Here is a 15,692-nt window from a genome sequence, read left to right on the forward strand (position 1 = left end):
TCCCGCCCGCACAACAGAGCCTGGCAAGCTCACCGTGGTGTATTTGATGTGCCAAAAACAGTAACAACAAGTCTCACAATGAAGACGTGACTGGTGCCCGCTCAAACAAACCGATGAACAACGGGACGACAGTGTGACAGTGCCGTGCTACGAGGAAGTCGCTACACATTCAGCCTAAAACTGGGCTGGGAACCACTTGAACCAGGTGTTCTGGTGATCACTTACTGCACACAGACGGAGAGCACTGCTCTGGATGAATAATGGGCCAGAGGGAGAAGTCACAGGTTTGTGTGGGAAGGGGCAGGGCTGGGGTGGGGTGGGTTGGGGGCAGCAAGAGGGGCATGTGGGTTTTCTGAGGGCCTGCCCTGCAGAGGAGAGGAGAGACAGGGAGCGACAACAGTTCCCTAGGTCACAGCCGCTCCTGCCGTCTCCCAGGCTCCCCTGCTCCGGCTCAGCGGGTCAGTGTAGCTGGCCCTAGTTTAACTGGGCACATGCTTAGTCATGCTCTGCTTCCCTCCAACCTTCACTCCTCTGCCCTCTGGTGCCTGCCCGTTACAGAGGACGCGGCCAAAGGAAGTGCCCAACTGGTTCGTTGCAAAACCCGCCTGGCTTCATTTCCCATCCCTCGCAGAGACCTTGGGAGCTTCAGCAGGAGACACAGTCTTGCTGCTTCCTGCTCCTGACACAGCTCACAGTGGCCAGGGCCACTGTGGTCCCATCCCCAAGCGGACCGGACAGATGTGACTCAGGTACAGGAACACAGACCAGGGAAGACACAGACTCCGGCACGTAACACCTACAAGGCATGAGATTTATTTGGTGGGAACGTCACATCCATGGCCCTTGAGAATGGGAGGCATGGAACTGAAGCATCCGTGAGAGTCGGAGGAAGACATCGCCTCACAGAAGCCTCTCCCTGAGTAACCCCCATATGGCATGACAGAGTGGGGTGGGGGGAACGAGCGTCCTGGTGCCCCTTGGTGGAGAAGGGACAAGCAGATGGTCTGCTTGGCATCCCAGTCCTTCCTTTCCTCCAGCATCCTTACAGTCTGGCACTGGCGGCTTGAGGCACGGGGCCCATCCACTTCTCTCCTGGGTAAAGACGGTGCCCAAGTCACAGCCAGGCCTTCAAGTCCCCAGGGAGCTGGGGAGAGCCGAGTCCCCCCACTCAGTAGCCTAGCACGACTGGGACTGGGCGTGGCATCCCAGCTGGGAGGGTCCCCAAAAGTCCACAAAGCTTTTCCGTTCTGAATCTGTTTCTGGTCAACGGATCAAATGGGGCAAGGGACAAGGGCAGTGCAGGGTGACCCTGGGACTCACCCAGTAGGAACGCCAGCAACTCCATGCGGTCCGAGCCAAACAGCATGTGGGTCTTGCCATCCACATGGGCCACGGTGACGGGCAGCCCAAAGGCCTGGGGAAGGTGGTTCAGGGTTGGGAAGGTGGGGAGGGGTCGGTGTTTATTAGGTTGGGGGTGAAGGCAGAAAAGCAAGGCGGGTGGAGCGGATGCTGAGGAGGCCCAGGTTTCTTTTTTTTTTTTTTTTTGCTTTTTGGGTCATACCTGGTGATGCCAGCGATGCACAAGGGTTACTCCTGGCTCATGCACTCACTCAGGAATTACTCCTGGCAGTGCTCGGGGGACAATATGGGATGCTGGGAGTTGAACCTGGGTCGGAAGCGTGCAAGGCAAACGCCCTACCCACTGTGCTATGGCTCCAGTCCTGAGGCCCTGGTTTGTTTTTTTGCCTTTTGGGTCACACCTGGTGATGCTCAGGGGTTACTTCCTGGCTCTGCGCTCAGGAATTACTCCTGGCGGTGATTTGGGGACCTATGGGATGCTGGGAATTGAACCCTGGTCGGCCGTGTGCAAGGCAAATGTCCTACCCACTGTGCTATCGCTCCAGCCCCGAGGCCCAGGTTTCTAAGGTGAGGCCTTCGTTCCCGAGATGCTGCCTCGTTTCTCACTGGTCCCACCCTCAGTCTCACCCCAGCCCCTTTCCTTGGGCTCAGGGTAAGGGAGGGAAGGGCTCAGCGTTCTCTGGGAGCATAGTAAGCACCAGCAGGGAGCAGCTTTTGGACAGGAGACCCTCAGACTCCCACGTTGGGAGACAGAGAGCGAGAGTCACTCACCCCGTAATCACAGGCTTTCTTGGTGGTCTCCTTCAGCTGGTTCTTCACCTCTGCTGTGGCGATCATATCGAGCAGCTTCCGGATCTGTTCGGCAGACATGCCGGCCTTCTCTGCAGCCTGAGGGGAGGTGGCGGGACCCTTGTGTGTCTGCGTCGGCCACCATCTGGGCCTTCCTGTGTCCTGACCCCAGGGTTTCCTGGCAAGGCCTTGACCCACCCACCAGCCAGAGAGGGGCAGTGTGGGCTTCCTTCAGAACCCTGAGCTTTGATGGGAAGAGCAGGTGGAGAGCGGGTGACAGCACAGAAATGAGACTCCAGAGGATGAGAAGAACTTCCCTGGCCCCTTCATTGCGAGGGAACCCAAGGTCAGGGGCGGCCCAGGCCGGGTCAGTATCTCAGAGCTAGTGAGTCGATGTGAGAGGCTCTGTCCTCAGACTTAAAAGTTCATGTCTTTCGACTTCTCAGCATCCGTCAGTCCCTCATGCTCCCTTGGACCAGGAGCTGAGTTCTGAGTGCGGTTGGAAGTTCCTAGTGGTTTCTGATAGGGCAGAGGACTGAAACCAGCTACCTTTCTGGTTTCCAGAGATGACATGGGCTTGTTTAGGGGTTGGATGTTGGTGTGCTTTGGGACCTGAGGCTCTCAACTTTGCCCGCTCATGCAACTGTATCTGGGGAACATTCCCCCCATTCCTCCCCTTTAACTAAATCACTATGAGACACAGTTACAAAGTTGTTCATGATTAGGGTTTCAGTTATACAGTGTTCTCACACCTTTCCTTCACCAGTGTACATTTCCTATCACCAATGTACCCGATTTTTCTCCTGCCCCTCGCCTGCCTCTATGACAGATCTTCTCCTCCTTCTCCTTCTCCTTCTCCTTCCCCTTCCCCTCCCCTCTTTCTCTTCCTTCTCCTTCTTCTTCCTCCCTCTCCTTCTCTCCCCCTCCCCCTCTCTTTCCTTTTGGGCCTTAGGGTTTGCAATACAAATACAGAAAGGGTATCCGGTTTATCTCTCTACCTACTTTCAACACTCAGTTCCTGTCCATTATGATCCTTTCCATTTATTATTGTCAAACTGGTCCCTTCTCTATCCTAACTGTACCTTCACCACCACCCCAATACATTCTTGTGGCAAGCTTTCAACCACTGACCAGACCTCCTGATCCCTGTTTTCTATCTGGGTAAGTTAAAAAATAATAAAAAAAGAAACACTTGTAAAGCTATGCCTTGGAACAGGGTGCTGTAACCACTGCTTATTAACCTGGTGCTGGTCTCCAGCGGTAGAAGGGTAGTAAGTGCTGGTCTATCATGTCGTTATAACTGCTGATTTGAGGACCAGGGTGCAGCATGGGCAAAGGTTAACACTGCACCAGACAATGAATGAGTGGTGGTGCCTAGATGTTCCTGGTGACTATTACCATGCAGCCTGTATACCCGGACCTCATCCACCGGGGGGTGAAGCACCAAGTTAGGCACTGCATTTGGGAGAGATGTTGTCTTTGACTTAGCTTAGGGAGGAACTTCATCCCAGAGCAAATGTTCCACAGTCAGGGACCAGGTAAGTGAACAGAACCAGGTCTGCTGAGTGGAAGACTGTGGAGACACTAAGAATGTTGCGTCCAAAGAGTCTTGGATGGCACAGAAAATGATGAAGTAAAAAAGGCAGGAAGTTACAGGGCAGGGATGAGGCTCAGGGTCGAACACCTGCTTTATTGGCTCCCCAGCACCCAGCCTATGAAACATCAAACCCAGGCATCAGTATCTAAGCTGCAGGCGTAAGAACATCAGAGGGTGTCTCAAGCCATTCCTTTCACTTTTTTTTTTCTTTTTGGGTCATACCTGGCGATGCTCACGGGTTACTCCTGGCTCATGCACTCAGGAATTACTCATGGCGGTGTTCAGGGGTACCATACAGGATGCTGGGAATCGAACCCGAACCTGGGATGGCCGTGTGCAAGGCAAACGCCCTACCCTCTGTGCTATCGCTCCGGCCCCTACATTTGACATTTTTGAATTGCCCACTTGCATTTCTGAACAAGTCTCAACTAGGTTTTGTAGAACACAGGGACAGTACTGCTTTGAAGCTTAGGATTTATTCCTCAGGACAAACTGACCTTTTCTATGTCCATCTGTCAGGGTTTCTAGTTCTTTCCATTCCTCTCCCTCCAGCCCGTGGACCTATCCTGCAGCTGGGCAGTTAACTCCTCTGGTCTCCTGAAGCCTCCATCCTGGCTTGTGCGGATGTACTGGTGAGGCGTGTGCAGTCTCTGGGGCCAAGATTTAGGACGATGCTCTCTCCTACCGCCGCAGCCAGGGCTACTCACACCATCCATCAAACACGTTCTCCCCAGGGGGCAGGGGGTGGTGGTGGTGGGACTCTGCACATCCCCTTTCAACTTCTACATCCAAATTCTGATTTTTCGGTGATCTGCCTTTGACCCAGACATCCTTTCTCCCCAAATAACCAACCTCCAACCTCCTAAATAAGAGAGCTCCCTTTCATCCCCCAAAGCCAACTGGTCCCTGACTGAGCAGAGCAAAACAGGGTGGGAGACACTCACGGCGGTGATGCTCTGGGGCTCCGTGATGTCTTCATCCTGGGGAGGAAGAACTCTCAGCAGGCAGGGTGCCAGGGGAAGGGAGGGCAGACCCGCAGAGTCACCTGACACCCCCCACGCGGGGCCCCAGAGAGCCTCACCCGCGACCAGACACGCATCCAGAGCTCCCTGGACACTTTCTCCAGCATCTCGGGGTGCGTCATGCTCACGGCGGTGAGAAAGCGCATGGCCGACAGACTTCCTGCGGACACAAGTCCTCAGGGGGGCCCTCGACCTTGCTGCCCTGGTCTCGCCGCTCCCCCTGCGTACACCCCAGAGACCCTCTGCCTCCCACCGTTCCTCCCGACTGACTCTCCAAGGTGCCTTCTCCCCTATGTCCCTGCATCCTGCTCAGCTGTGGTCCCCGGTGCCCAAGGCCTGTTTCCCTCTACAGCCTTCCAACGCTCCCCCCCCCATTTCCCTCCCCCGTCTAGCCATCTTTACCTTTGACTATGATCACAGACATGAAATCCTTGGGGACATTGAGGGGCACTTGGAAATGCTGGCCCTGGAGTTTCACGTCATTTAGCAAATATTTCCCTCTGCGGGGCAGCATGGCAGGTGGCTTGTTCCCTGAGAGAGGAAACGGGGCCCCCCCACTAGTGAGAGGACTGTCCGTCTGCCCCCCCCACAGGGCTGCCCAGAGAAAGATCCAGAAAGTGGTGGGCAGACCCCCTTCTCCCACCGACTCCCCGTGTACCGCTGTCCTGCATGACGCCAGCGATGAGGGTAGGGCGCAGCTGCAGGTTGACATTCCAGATGTTCTTATAGCGACACAGGATCTGCGGGCACAGAGGTGGAGCCCAGGGGCAGGGCCGCGTGAGAGAGGGGCCCGCAGGAGCGCAGGCAGGGTGGGTGTTTCTGGGTGACAGGCTAGCTGGTAGGTTGGTCGGGGCCACCACGGGGGTCTCCCGGGAATTCTGCCCTCCTGCACACTCTCCCAAGGTCCCTGCCTACACCCCAGGCCCTTTGCTCTGGAAACGGTTTCCATCCAGTTCTGCTCCACCCCTCTGCAAACTGACCGCCTGTGCCAACGGAGGCGAGGTGCCAAGGGGCCAAGGGTTTCTTCTGGATTCTTTGTTATCGTTTGCTTTGGGGGACACACCACGTGGTGCCCCCACTCCCCTCCCCGGGATGCTCAGGGCTTATTCCTGGCTCTGAGCCCCGGGATTACTCCTGGCGAGGCGTGGGGACCAAGTTCAGTGTCGGGGATCGAACGTGGGCACGCTGCGCGCCCAGCAAGCGCCCTACCCGGGGTGGGTCACCTGGGTTCTCCGAAGGGGGGGTGGGTGTGTGTGTGTGTCTCTCTTCTCGCCGACCGCCCCGGGGCTGACCTCTCCCCTAAGCTACAGGAGCCAGGCGCAGTGACCTTCACCCCGGAGGGCTGGAGGCACCTGCCCGGGTTCGCCGCCCCCTCCCCCGGCTCCCCGCGCGCCTGGGCTCGCCCCCGAACCTCCCCCCTTGCGTCACCTCGAAGCCCAGCCAGGAGTAGGGGGACAGCACATCGTAGAAGAGCTCCAGGGTCCGCGGCAGGGGTCCCATGCTGGGGCTCCGGAAGAGAGGCAGCGGCGGCGCGTTTCCTTTTCTGCAGCCGGCGACGCCGCCCCGTTCCCGGCCTGCCCCGGAGCTCCGCCTCCGCGGGGCCGGAGCCCGGGACCCGAGCCCAGCGCTGGGCCGGGCGGGAACCGGGACTAGGAACGGGACCGGGCTGGGGCTGCAAGGGGGCCGGGCCGGGCAGGGGGCGGGGGCTGCAGGGGCCGGGCCTGGGTGCGGGCGGCGCTCGCTGGCCGCGCCTCTCCTTTGCCCAGCGCCTCTGACCACTGGCTCCGAGCCTCAGTTTCCTCCTCGTCCTTCCTGAAATCGGTGGGTGGTGATGGGAAAATCCAGACCCAGGGTCTGCAGGAAGGTTACCTGCTCTCTCTTTATCATGCAATTGTTTGATCTATCTAGAAAAAAATTCCTTGTATAAAGTATGAATCTAAAAACACTCTGTCTAGGGGCTGGAGCGATAGCACAGCGGGGAGGGCGTTTACCTTGCACGGGGCCAACCTGGGTTCCATTCCCAACATCCCATATGGTCCCCTGAGCACCGCCAGGGGTAATTCTTGAGTGCAGAGCCAGGAGTAACCCCTGTGCATCTCCAGGTGTGACCCAAAAAGCCTGTCATAGAAGCAGGCTGGGAGTGGGTGGGGAGTGATGGGAGGGAAACTGGGGACACTGGTGCTGGGAAACATACAGTGGTGGAGGGGTGGGTGTTGGAACACTGTAGGACTAAAACCTAATCATGAACAGCTTTGTAAGGGGCTCTCTCATAGTGATTCAATAGAAAAAAATCTTAAAAACAAACACACATAAAAAGAAGATACCTGAACATGGAGAGTATCATGTTAAGCGAAATGATTCAGAAAGAAAGGGATAAACATAGAAAGATTGCATTCATCTGGGGAACATAAAGTCACAAAATAGGAGACTAACACCCAAGAATAGCTGAGATAAGTACCAGGAGGTTCACGCCATGGCTTGGAGGCGAGCCACACATACTAGGGGAAAAGGCAGCTCAGATAGAGAAGGGAGCACCAAATAAAGGGTGTTAGGAGGATCCTCCCAGAATGGGAGAAACATGCTGAAAGTAGACTCTAGACCAAACATGATTGCCACTCAATGCCTCTTTTGCAAACCACAACACCCAATAGGAGAGAGAGAACAAAAGGGAATGCCCTGCCACAGAGGCAGGGTGGGATGGGGGGGTGGTGAGGGGTGGGAGGGATACTGGGATCCGTGGTGGTGGGAAATGGGCACTGGTGGAGGGATGGGTGCTTCATCATTGTATAACTGAAACCCAAGCACAAAAATTTGTAAGTATGACCCAAAAAAGCAAAAACAACAACAACAACAAATTCTGTCTAAGTCTCCCCGTTGTCCCAATACTGTTTAATGAAAAATTCTCTATGACTGATTTGAAAAAAAAATTTATTATTGGGTTTTGGGGCCATACTCGGAGATACTCAGTAGGGATTCCTGGACACTCAGGAATCATTCCTGGCGGTGCTTGGGTGTGTGTGTGGGGGGGGCGTGCTTTTGGGATGTCGGGATCAAACCCATGTCCTCTGCATGCAAGGCAAACGCCCCATCTGACTCCGAGCCCTTCCCCAAGCAACTTATTTGAAGCATTTCTGGTGTCAAATGTTTTATTATAAGCAGCAAATGTAAAGCCCTACTTAGGTTCCAGTCATACCGGGTGTGTGTCAAAAACCAAAAGAATAATTTCTATAAAAAGTTCTCAACAATGAGACAGCTGCAGACGCTATTCTCTGCAGCAAGTAAAATCCCAGCCTGCCACCCAGGACCCCTCCCAAGCACCAGCGGGTCCCAGGACCCCTCTGCAGTTCCTGCGGAGGCGCTTCCACACCCAACAGGCCCGGCTAGGCTGGTGCCAGGCATGGTGCCAACCTTTGAGAAACACAGGAGAGTGAGGGAAACTTGCACCAGGGCCCCAGGAAGTTCCCGGGCAATGGTCAGGTGGTCTTCCTGCCCACCCTTGATCTCCTTTGCTCTCCTCATGGGCTGGACCCTCCCATACCTCCCACCATTGCAGCCCTGCTTACCGTGGTGACTGGAATGTCTCCAGTATCACTGACTCTTCTGTGAAAGACCAGGGTTGGTTCTCTCTCTTCCGTCCAGTGTCTGATAATTCCAGCCAGTTCAGTTTCTTCACGGGTTCTTGCTCCCATTTGAAATGTCTGCGTTTACTATTTCAAATACTGCTCCTTTTCCTGCTCCAACCACTCTGATTAATACCTCAACAGCCCTCTTGGCAATAGGAAGGCAATAATATAATTATATATTATGGTATATTCTAATAATATGTTGTATATAATAAGCAATTCATTTAAGTGATTGACAAACATTAATAGTAATAACGGTGAATGGAGGAGGAAGGGTGTGGAGGTTTAGATCAACGTTTCACCCTTCTATGGTCTTTGAACTAGTTAGCATGCCCGTTCAAAAACCATGCTAACTAGTTAACTGGGCTGGAGAGATAGCACAGTGGGTAGGGTGTTTGCCTTGCATGTGGCCGACTTGGGTTCAAATACTCTTCTCAGAGAGCCTGGCAAGCTACCGAGAGTACCCACCCGCATGGCAGAGCCTGGCAAGCTCCTCATTGTGTATCCGATATGCCAAAAACAGAAACAACAAGTCTCACAATGGAGACATTACTGGTGCCCGATTGAGCAAATTGATGAACAACAGGAGGACAGTGCTATAGTGCTATGGTCTTTGAAATAAATACACATGAATTCATACTGGTATGATGATGAATAAATACGATAATCCTTCATTCAGTGGCATCACTTATGTGTGGGACTTCGAGTAATTGGATGAGGAAATGCAATGGTTTAAAGGGATTATGCCTAGATCACCCTTGGTCCCAAAGTATAGGGAAGAGGAAAGATGAGTGGGTGGAGGTGGGGGGGGGGAAGAGATAGATGAGAAACAATAGGGGACAAAGGTCAAGGTACATCAGTGGTGTTAAGGAATGATGGGGCTAAATCTCCAGACCACAGAGTCAGCAACCCTGGAAACATGAGACCCAAACTCTAACGCAAAATTTTAAAAGATTCCTGTCAGGCGGTCAGACTGGGGTTGGGGCTGGGGGTGTATCTGAGAACATTGTTTGGGAGGGCGCGTTGACACTGGCAGGGTTGGTGATGGAAATTGTATATTTAAAACCCAATAATGAGTATCAATCACTGTGCTTTAGTAAAATTAAATTAAAAAAATATTTTTTGACTTTTTTAGGTCACACCTGACTATGCTCAAGGGTTACTCCTGGCGGTGCTCAGGGGACCATATAGGATGCCGGGATTGAAGCAGGTCAGCCACGTGCGAAGCAAACACCCTACCCACTATACTATGCTCCAGAACCCCCCCCCCCCCCCAGCCCCCTAAAAAAAGAGATAATTCTTTGAGAATTATTCCAGTCCATACATGGAGAAGAAACTTCTCCAACACCCCAGTTATAACAACTGTAGTCAGAACCACGGTTTGTCTGGACTCTCTAAGTGATGGTGTGGGAGGAAATGATGGGGAGTTGGTCCAAAACATCATCTCCCTGAAGGACAGTCTCATCATCACCTCATCAGGGTGGTTGTTTTTTTTTCTTACAACAGGTAAGGTGCTTTGTGGCATAGGTCTGACCCAGCAAGAACAGCCAGGTGTGGGGCCCCAAAGCAAAACAAAACAGCAACAACATAAAGTTAAAGAGGTTAAGAAGGTGCCTGAGGTAAAGGAATATTCCTGATAAACTTTCAGCATCTGTATTGCAAACCACAATGCCCAAAGAAAAGAGGGGGGGGGGAGAGAGAGAGTGAGAGAGAGAGAGAGAGAGAGAGAGAGAGAGAGAGAGAGAGAGAGAGAGAGAGAGAAGAGAAGAGAAGAGAAGAGAAGAGAAGAGGAGGGAGAGGGAGAGAGAAAGGAGAGGAGAGGAGAGGAGAGGAAGAGAGAAAGGGAATGAGAGAGGAGAGGGAGAGGGAGAGAGAAGAAAATGCCTTCCATAGAAGCAGGCTGGGGGTGGGTGGGGAGTGATGGGAGGGAAACTGGGGACACTGGTGCTGGGAAACATACAGTGGTGGAGGGGTGGGTGTTGGAACACTGTAGGACTAAAACCTAATCATGAACAGCTTTGTAAGGGGCTCTCTCATAGTGATTCAATAGAAAAAAATCTAAAAAGAAACACACATAAAAAGAAGATACCTGAACATGGAAAGTATCATGCTAAGCGAAATGAGTCAGAAAGAGAGGGACAGACATAGAAAGACTGCATTCATCTGGGGAACATATAGGAACAAAATAGGAGACTAACACCCAAGAATAGCCAAGATAAGTACCAGGAGGTTCACGCCATGGCTTGGAGGCCAGCCGCACATGCTAAGTGAAAAGGCAGCTCAGATAGAGAAGGGAGCACCAAATAAAGGGCGTTGGGAGGATCTTCCCAGAATGGGAAAAGCATGCTGAAAGTGGACCATAGACCAAACATGATTGCCACTCAATGCCTGTTTTGCAAACCACAACACCCAATAGGAGAGAGAGAACAAAAGGGAATGCCCTGCCACAGAGGCAGGGTGGGATGGGGGGGTGGTAGGGGGTGGGAGGGATACTGGGATCCGTGATGGTGGGAAATGGACACTGGTGGAGGTATTTGAGCATCGTATAATTGAAACCCAAGCACAAAAAATTGTAAGTCTACAACTGTACCTCATGGTGTCTCACTAATAAAAATTAAAAAAAAAAAAAAGATACCTGAGGAGTTTGAGGGGAAAAAAAAAGTTGCTTGAAAAGTCTGATAGTAGAAACAGCCTTGCTGACTGCAGAAAGACCCAAAGCGAGGATTTATTCAGAACACACAATTGAAATCTTTCGGCAAAGTTTAGAAAGTCAGAAAATAACTGGGAAACATTGTGACCTCTTTTCACACGCCCCCAACTGACGATCCAACCCTCGAGCTAAATGCAGGGAAGTCAAATAGTAAAATAATAGAGGCTGAACCAACGCGTGGATGAGTGAGCAGAGCAGAAGATGGACATCAGTGGACGTGGAGACCCACCCCCCCCCGGCAAAAAAAAAAAATCCCTGCGTGTTCATCCTTATAAAAATTGTGAGCTGAAATCCACTGCATGTTTTCCTCTGCCCTTTTGGCAAGATCAACAACTTGGATGACTCAGGGCTTTGGCAGGGATTCTTGGAAAGCCTTTCTCTTATGTAAGGGAGGGATGGGAGTGCAAGCCGGAAGGACCTCCAAAGAGGGCAATGCAGAAATGTTATCCTGGTTTGAAAACCATCTGCCCTTTGGCCTAGTAGCAATTCCACTTTTACGAGTTTGGCCAGCCCGCTGGCTCAATTGCTTGTCTGCACTTTGTTGTTATGAGAGGGTGTTTATTCCAGTGTTTGCACTGGCCAAAGAGCAGAGGAGGATACCTACCTGGGATTGAATCAGTGCAGCGTTCTGTATGATATCTTCAACCTGAAGAATTTGGAAGTGCTACTTGTGTTAATATTAGGTACTATCTCCTCTGTGTTCACTGCATCACTGTATCACTGTCATCCCGTTGTTCGTCGATTTACTCGAGCGGGTGCCAGTAATGTTTTTATTCCTCCCAAGCTCTGAGATTTTAGCAGCCTCTTCTTACTTGTCTTTTCCCAACAACTGGAGGCTCTTTCAGGGTCAGGGGAATGAGACCTGTAGTCGTTACTGGTTTGGGCACATTGAATATGCCACAGGGAGCTTGCCAGGCTCTACCCATGTGGGCGGGATACTTGCAGGTAGCTTGCTGGGCTCTCCAAGAGGCATAGATTTACATATTTTTCTCTATGATTTGTTGCCTACTGTCTGAACCCCATCAAATATGGTGTGGTAATTATGGAAAATGGGTAGAAAGTGTTTTATAATGTGTCTCACTTTTGTGGCCGTGTGGAGCATGGTGGCAGTTGGGTAGCAGAGGTCGGCTGCTGGGGCTGGGTCCCTTTGGGGCGGGGAGGGCTCTCACCCGCCCCACTCTGGGTCATCCCGAGGGAAAACAGCTTGGCTCGAAGTCCAGTGGCATAGCTATGGGGGCCTCATTTTATACTCCCGTCTGGGAGAGCAGCCATGAGTTCTGGAGGTTGGTCAATTAGGAGATTATCTGGTGCCAGCAGGGTGTGGCTTATGGGTGTGACCCCTGGGTCACCAGAGACTGGGGGAAGCAGGCAGAGGATCTCTGCCCCCGGGTCCTGTTGAGCCCAGAGTCCAAGGTCACAAAGTTCTGCATTACCTGGTTTCCATGGGACTTCATTCATCCGTGAGACTCAGTCCGAGCGTCCAGAAAACGGCTTGGAGCATGGCAGCAGTTGGGTAGTGGAGGTCGGCTGCCCGGGATGGGTCCGTTGGAGTGGGGAGGGCTCTCACCCTCCCCCCTCTGGGGTGCCCTGAGTGAAAACAGCCTGGTGCTGAGTTTTCACACTGGTGCCTTGCTTAGGACTGCACTTCTGGGCCAGCAGCACATAACTCCGGAATGCGTTCCTAAATGAAACGCTGGAGGGTGGGAACCTACTGCCACCCGCCTCTGTCTGGGGGCCACGTTCTTTTGTATACTGCTGCCTTAGAGCTTGGCATCACTACAGACCCGGGAAAACCCAGCTTGGCACCAAGGCAGCCTCCTTGGAAGGAAGGGCTCCTCTGTGTTAGAAAGCGAAAAACAAGGTGTAGAACAGTGCATGGTATTTGCTGGTTGTTTTCTTTTTTTTTGGGGGGGGGGTCACACATCTACAAGTATGAGTGCCCCGCTCCCCTCTCCCCTCCCCCGCCCAAGATATTGTTGGATAGCACTGTAGCACTGTCCACTGTCCTCCCGTTGTTCATCGATTTGCTAGAGCGGGCCTAGTAACGTCTCCATCGTGAGACTTGTTGGTACTGTGTTTGGCATATTGAACACGTCAGGGGGAAATTGCCAGGCTTTGCCGTGCAGGCAAGATACTCTCCGTAGCTTGCCAGGCTCTCTGAGAGGGGCGGAAGAATCAAACCTGGCTCAGCTGGGCCTACTGCGTGCAAGGCAAACGCCTTACCCAATACACTTGGTAAGTTTTGAGGAGGGAGACTAGATGAATGAGAGGAATTTAGGAGGGACAATCTGTGTTGTTTATAACATTTAATTAAAACAACAACAACAACAACCTTCCTTCCCTTCTTTTGTTGTGATGATTGGGGTTTGCACATCTGATTGTGGTGTCAGGGATCTTTTTTTCTTTCTTTTTTTTTAATGTTGGAGTATTGCTATTTATTCAGCCATTGATTAAGCTGATTGAATTGGACAAATTGGACATGAACTCCACATTGCTTTTTTTTTTTTTAAGAATCCCTGTGAGATGCAGTTACAAAGCTTTCATGTTCGAGATTCAGCCGTACAATGATCGAACACCCATGCCTCCACCAGTGCACACTTTCCACCACCAGTGTCTCCAGTATATTCCCCGCCCCCCCCCCCCATTCCATTCCCAGTCTTCACCCTGCCTCCATGGCAGATAGTTTCCCCTCTACTCTCTCTCTACTTTTGGGCATTATGCTTTGCCCAATTTTTTCCACCACCATTTATGCCTGCCTGCCAGGGGCAGATGCTAAATCATTTATTGTCCCCGTGCTCATTTTCAGTATCATGGGTGCTGCAGCCATGTGCTTCTGGGAACCTCGATTGTGGATGGCTGGGTGCCAGAGACATTTCTGTAGGACACTAATCTCTTTTGGAATTCAACTGCATCTCTGGACCTGTTGGTGTGCTAAGATGGTGCCCGGAGGCACATTGTGGATGTCGGGATCTTAATGGCAGTATTGAACCCCGAGTGTGAGTTGGTGTCTGGGACTGAACTCTTGGCTTCATGCCCGTAAAGCCAGTGCTCTCTATTTGAACCGTATTCCCAGGCCTACAGTTTAATTTTGACTCACGTGCGTGTTTTACCTGCTCAGAAAGATAGACAGGAAGAGAGGGGGTGGGGAGGGAGGACGAAAATTTACAACAGGAAATAGCTGCCTTTGGGAACTGATCCTGGCCGAGGGGGTGAGGATCACGGGATACAGTGTATGATTTATTACCATTTGTCTATTTTACTTTGACTTAAGGAAAATACCAACTCTGAAGGCTGGGCAGCGAGGCGTGGCAGTTTTCAGATGAGTGTTTGCCGAGATATAACTTAGCATTTCCGACGCTGCTTCTCAGCGCCTGACCTTCTTTCAGAGGTTTACCGAGAGTGGCGTTACAATTCCGCACATCGGCGTTTGCATCACGCAAGCCAGCGGGCCTGATGTTAGTATGCGTCTGCTCTGGGGTGGTTCTGCTCTTTCCCAAGATCAAGTGCAGCTCGCTGAACTGCGGGAAACGTGACTCAGAGATAACTTGGTGAGACCGACTCCATTTGTCTGCACACCCATGAGCAGCATCAGGAGCAAAGGTTGTGGATGCCTGGTGCTCTTAGACCTTATAAATGATGCCCACGTGGGGATCCCAACCAAATGCGTTAGAAACACAATAGCTGTATTGAGGTTATGAACAAGGGAAAATATTTTTTCGGGCTCTTTTTTTGGTGTTATTTTTTTTATCTTTTTTTTTTTCTTTTTGGGTCATGGGCTGGTGTGATAGCACAGCGGGTAGGGTGTTTGCCTTGCACGCAGCCCACATGGGCCACCCGAGTTCGATTTCTCCACCCCTCTTGGAGAGCCCGGCAAGCTACCCAGAGTATCTCGCCTGCACAGCAAAGCCTGGCAAGCTACCCGTGACATGTTCGATATACCAAACACAGTAACAACAAGTCTCACGATGGAGATGTTACTGGGCCCACTCGAGCAAATTTATGAACAATGGTAGGACAGTGACAGTGACTTTTTGGGTCACAGCAGCGATGCTCAGGGGTTTCTCCTGGTTCTGCACTCAGGAATTACTCCTGGCCGTGCTTGGGGAACCATATGGGATGCAAGGCTGCCCTACCCACTGTACTACTGCTCCAGCCCCTTCTTTTTATTTTCCTATAGGGTCTCCACCCAGCTGTCTTCTGGGGGTGTCTAGGGCCATTCCCGGCAGTGTGATGCTTGAGCCTGTTAGGGCAGGGGCTACTAGGACTATACCAGCTTTTGGTTGTGCGATACCCAGAACCTAATTTAAGTCACCACACCTGCTAGGCATGTGCTCTACCACCTGAGCTATTTTTTTTCTTGGTCCTGATAATGTTTCCCTTGTTTATTTTGTTTGTTTGTTTGTTTTTTTTCTGAATCACCATGGGATACAGTTACAAGCTTTCATGTTTGAGTTATAATCATACAGTGATCAAACACCCATCCCTCCACCAGTGCACATTCCCCACCACCAGTGTTCCCAGTATAATCCCCCCTTTCCCACCCTTCCCCTGCCTCCATGGCAGATAATTTCCCCCATACTCTCTCTCTACTT

The 15,692-nt window shown here is 51.9% G+C and overlaps 1 protein-coding gene and 1 long non-coding RNA gene across 2 annotated transcripts in view; one reads left to right on the plus strand and one right to left on the minus strand.

Annotated features, from left to right (window-relative positions):
• Positions 1-790: 790 nt before the first annotated feature.
• GSTK1 (glutathione S-transferase kappa 1) lies at positions 791-6,387 on the minus strand. Its single transcript, XM_056123889.1, has 8 exons — positions 6,196-6,387; positions 5,426-5,507; positions 5,170-5,298; positions 4,827-4,927; positions 4,690-4,725; positions 2,131-2,247; positions 1,321-1,414; positions 791-1,092 (listed from the first exon to the last, which is right to left on the minus strand). The coding sequence occupies exons 1-8, from the start codon at positions 6,265-6,267 to the stop codon at positions 1,043-1,045; spliced, it is 681 nt and encodes a 226-aa protein (XP_055979864.1). The 5' UTR covers positions 6,268-6,387; the 3' UTR covers positions 791-1,042.
• Positions 6,388-11,662: 5,275 nt separating this feature from the next.
• The window catches only part of LOC130032324 (uncharacterized), a 52,851-nt gene continuing 48,821 nt past the window's right edge, over positions 11,663-15,692 (plus strand). Inside the window, exon 1 of the long non-coding RNA XR_008793830.1 lies at positions 11,663-11,783. This is a non-coding gene — a long non-coding RNA (uncharacterized LOC130032324). The remainder of the gene's footprint in view (positions 11,784-15,692) is intronic.

The sequence above is a fragment of the Sorex fumeus genome, unplaced genomic scaffold (assembly GCF_029834395.1).
Source record: "Sorex fumeus unplaced genomic scaffold, SorFum_2.1 ptg000048l, whole genome shotgun sequence".
NCBI lineage: Eukaryota > Metazoa > Chordata > Mammalia > Eulipotyphla > Soricidae > Sorex > Sorex fumeus.

Coding starts and splice junctions, on each gene's coding strand:
- GSTK1 (XM_056123889.1), bottom strand. CDS start 6,267: ATGGGACCCCTGCCGCGGACCCTGGAGCTCTTCTACGATGTGCTGTCC. Junction 5,299..5,425: donor TGGCGTCATGCAGGACAGCG/GTACACGGGGAG, acceptor TTCCTCTCTCAG/GGAACAAGCCACCTGCCATG. Junction 1,093..1,320: donor GTTGCTGGCGTTCCTACTGG/GTGAGTCCCAGG, acceptor GTCTTTACCCAG/GAGAGAAGTGGATGGGCCCC.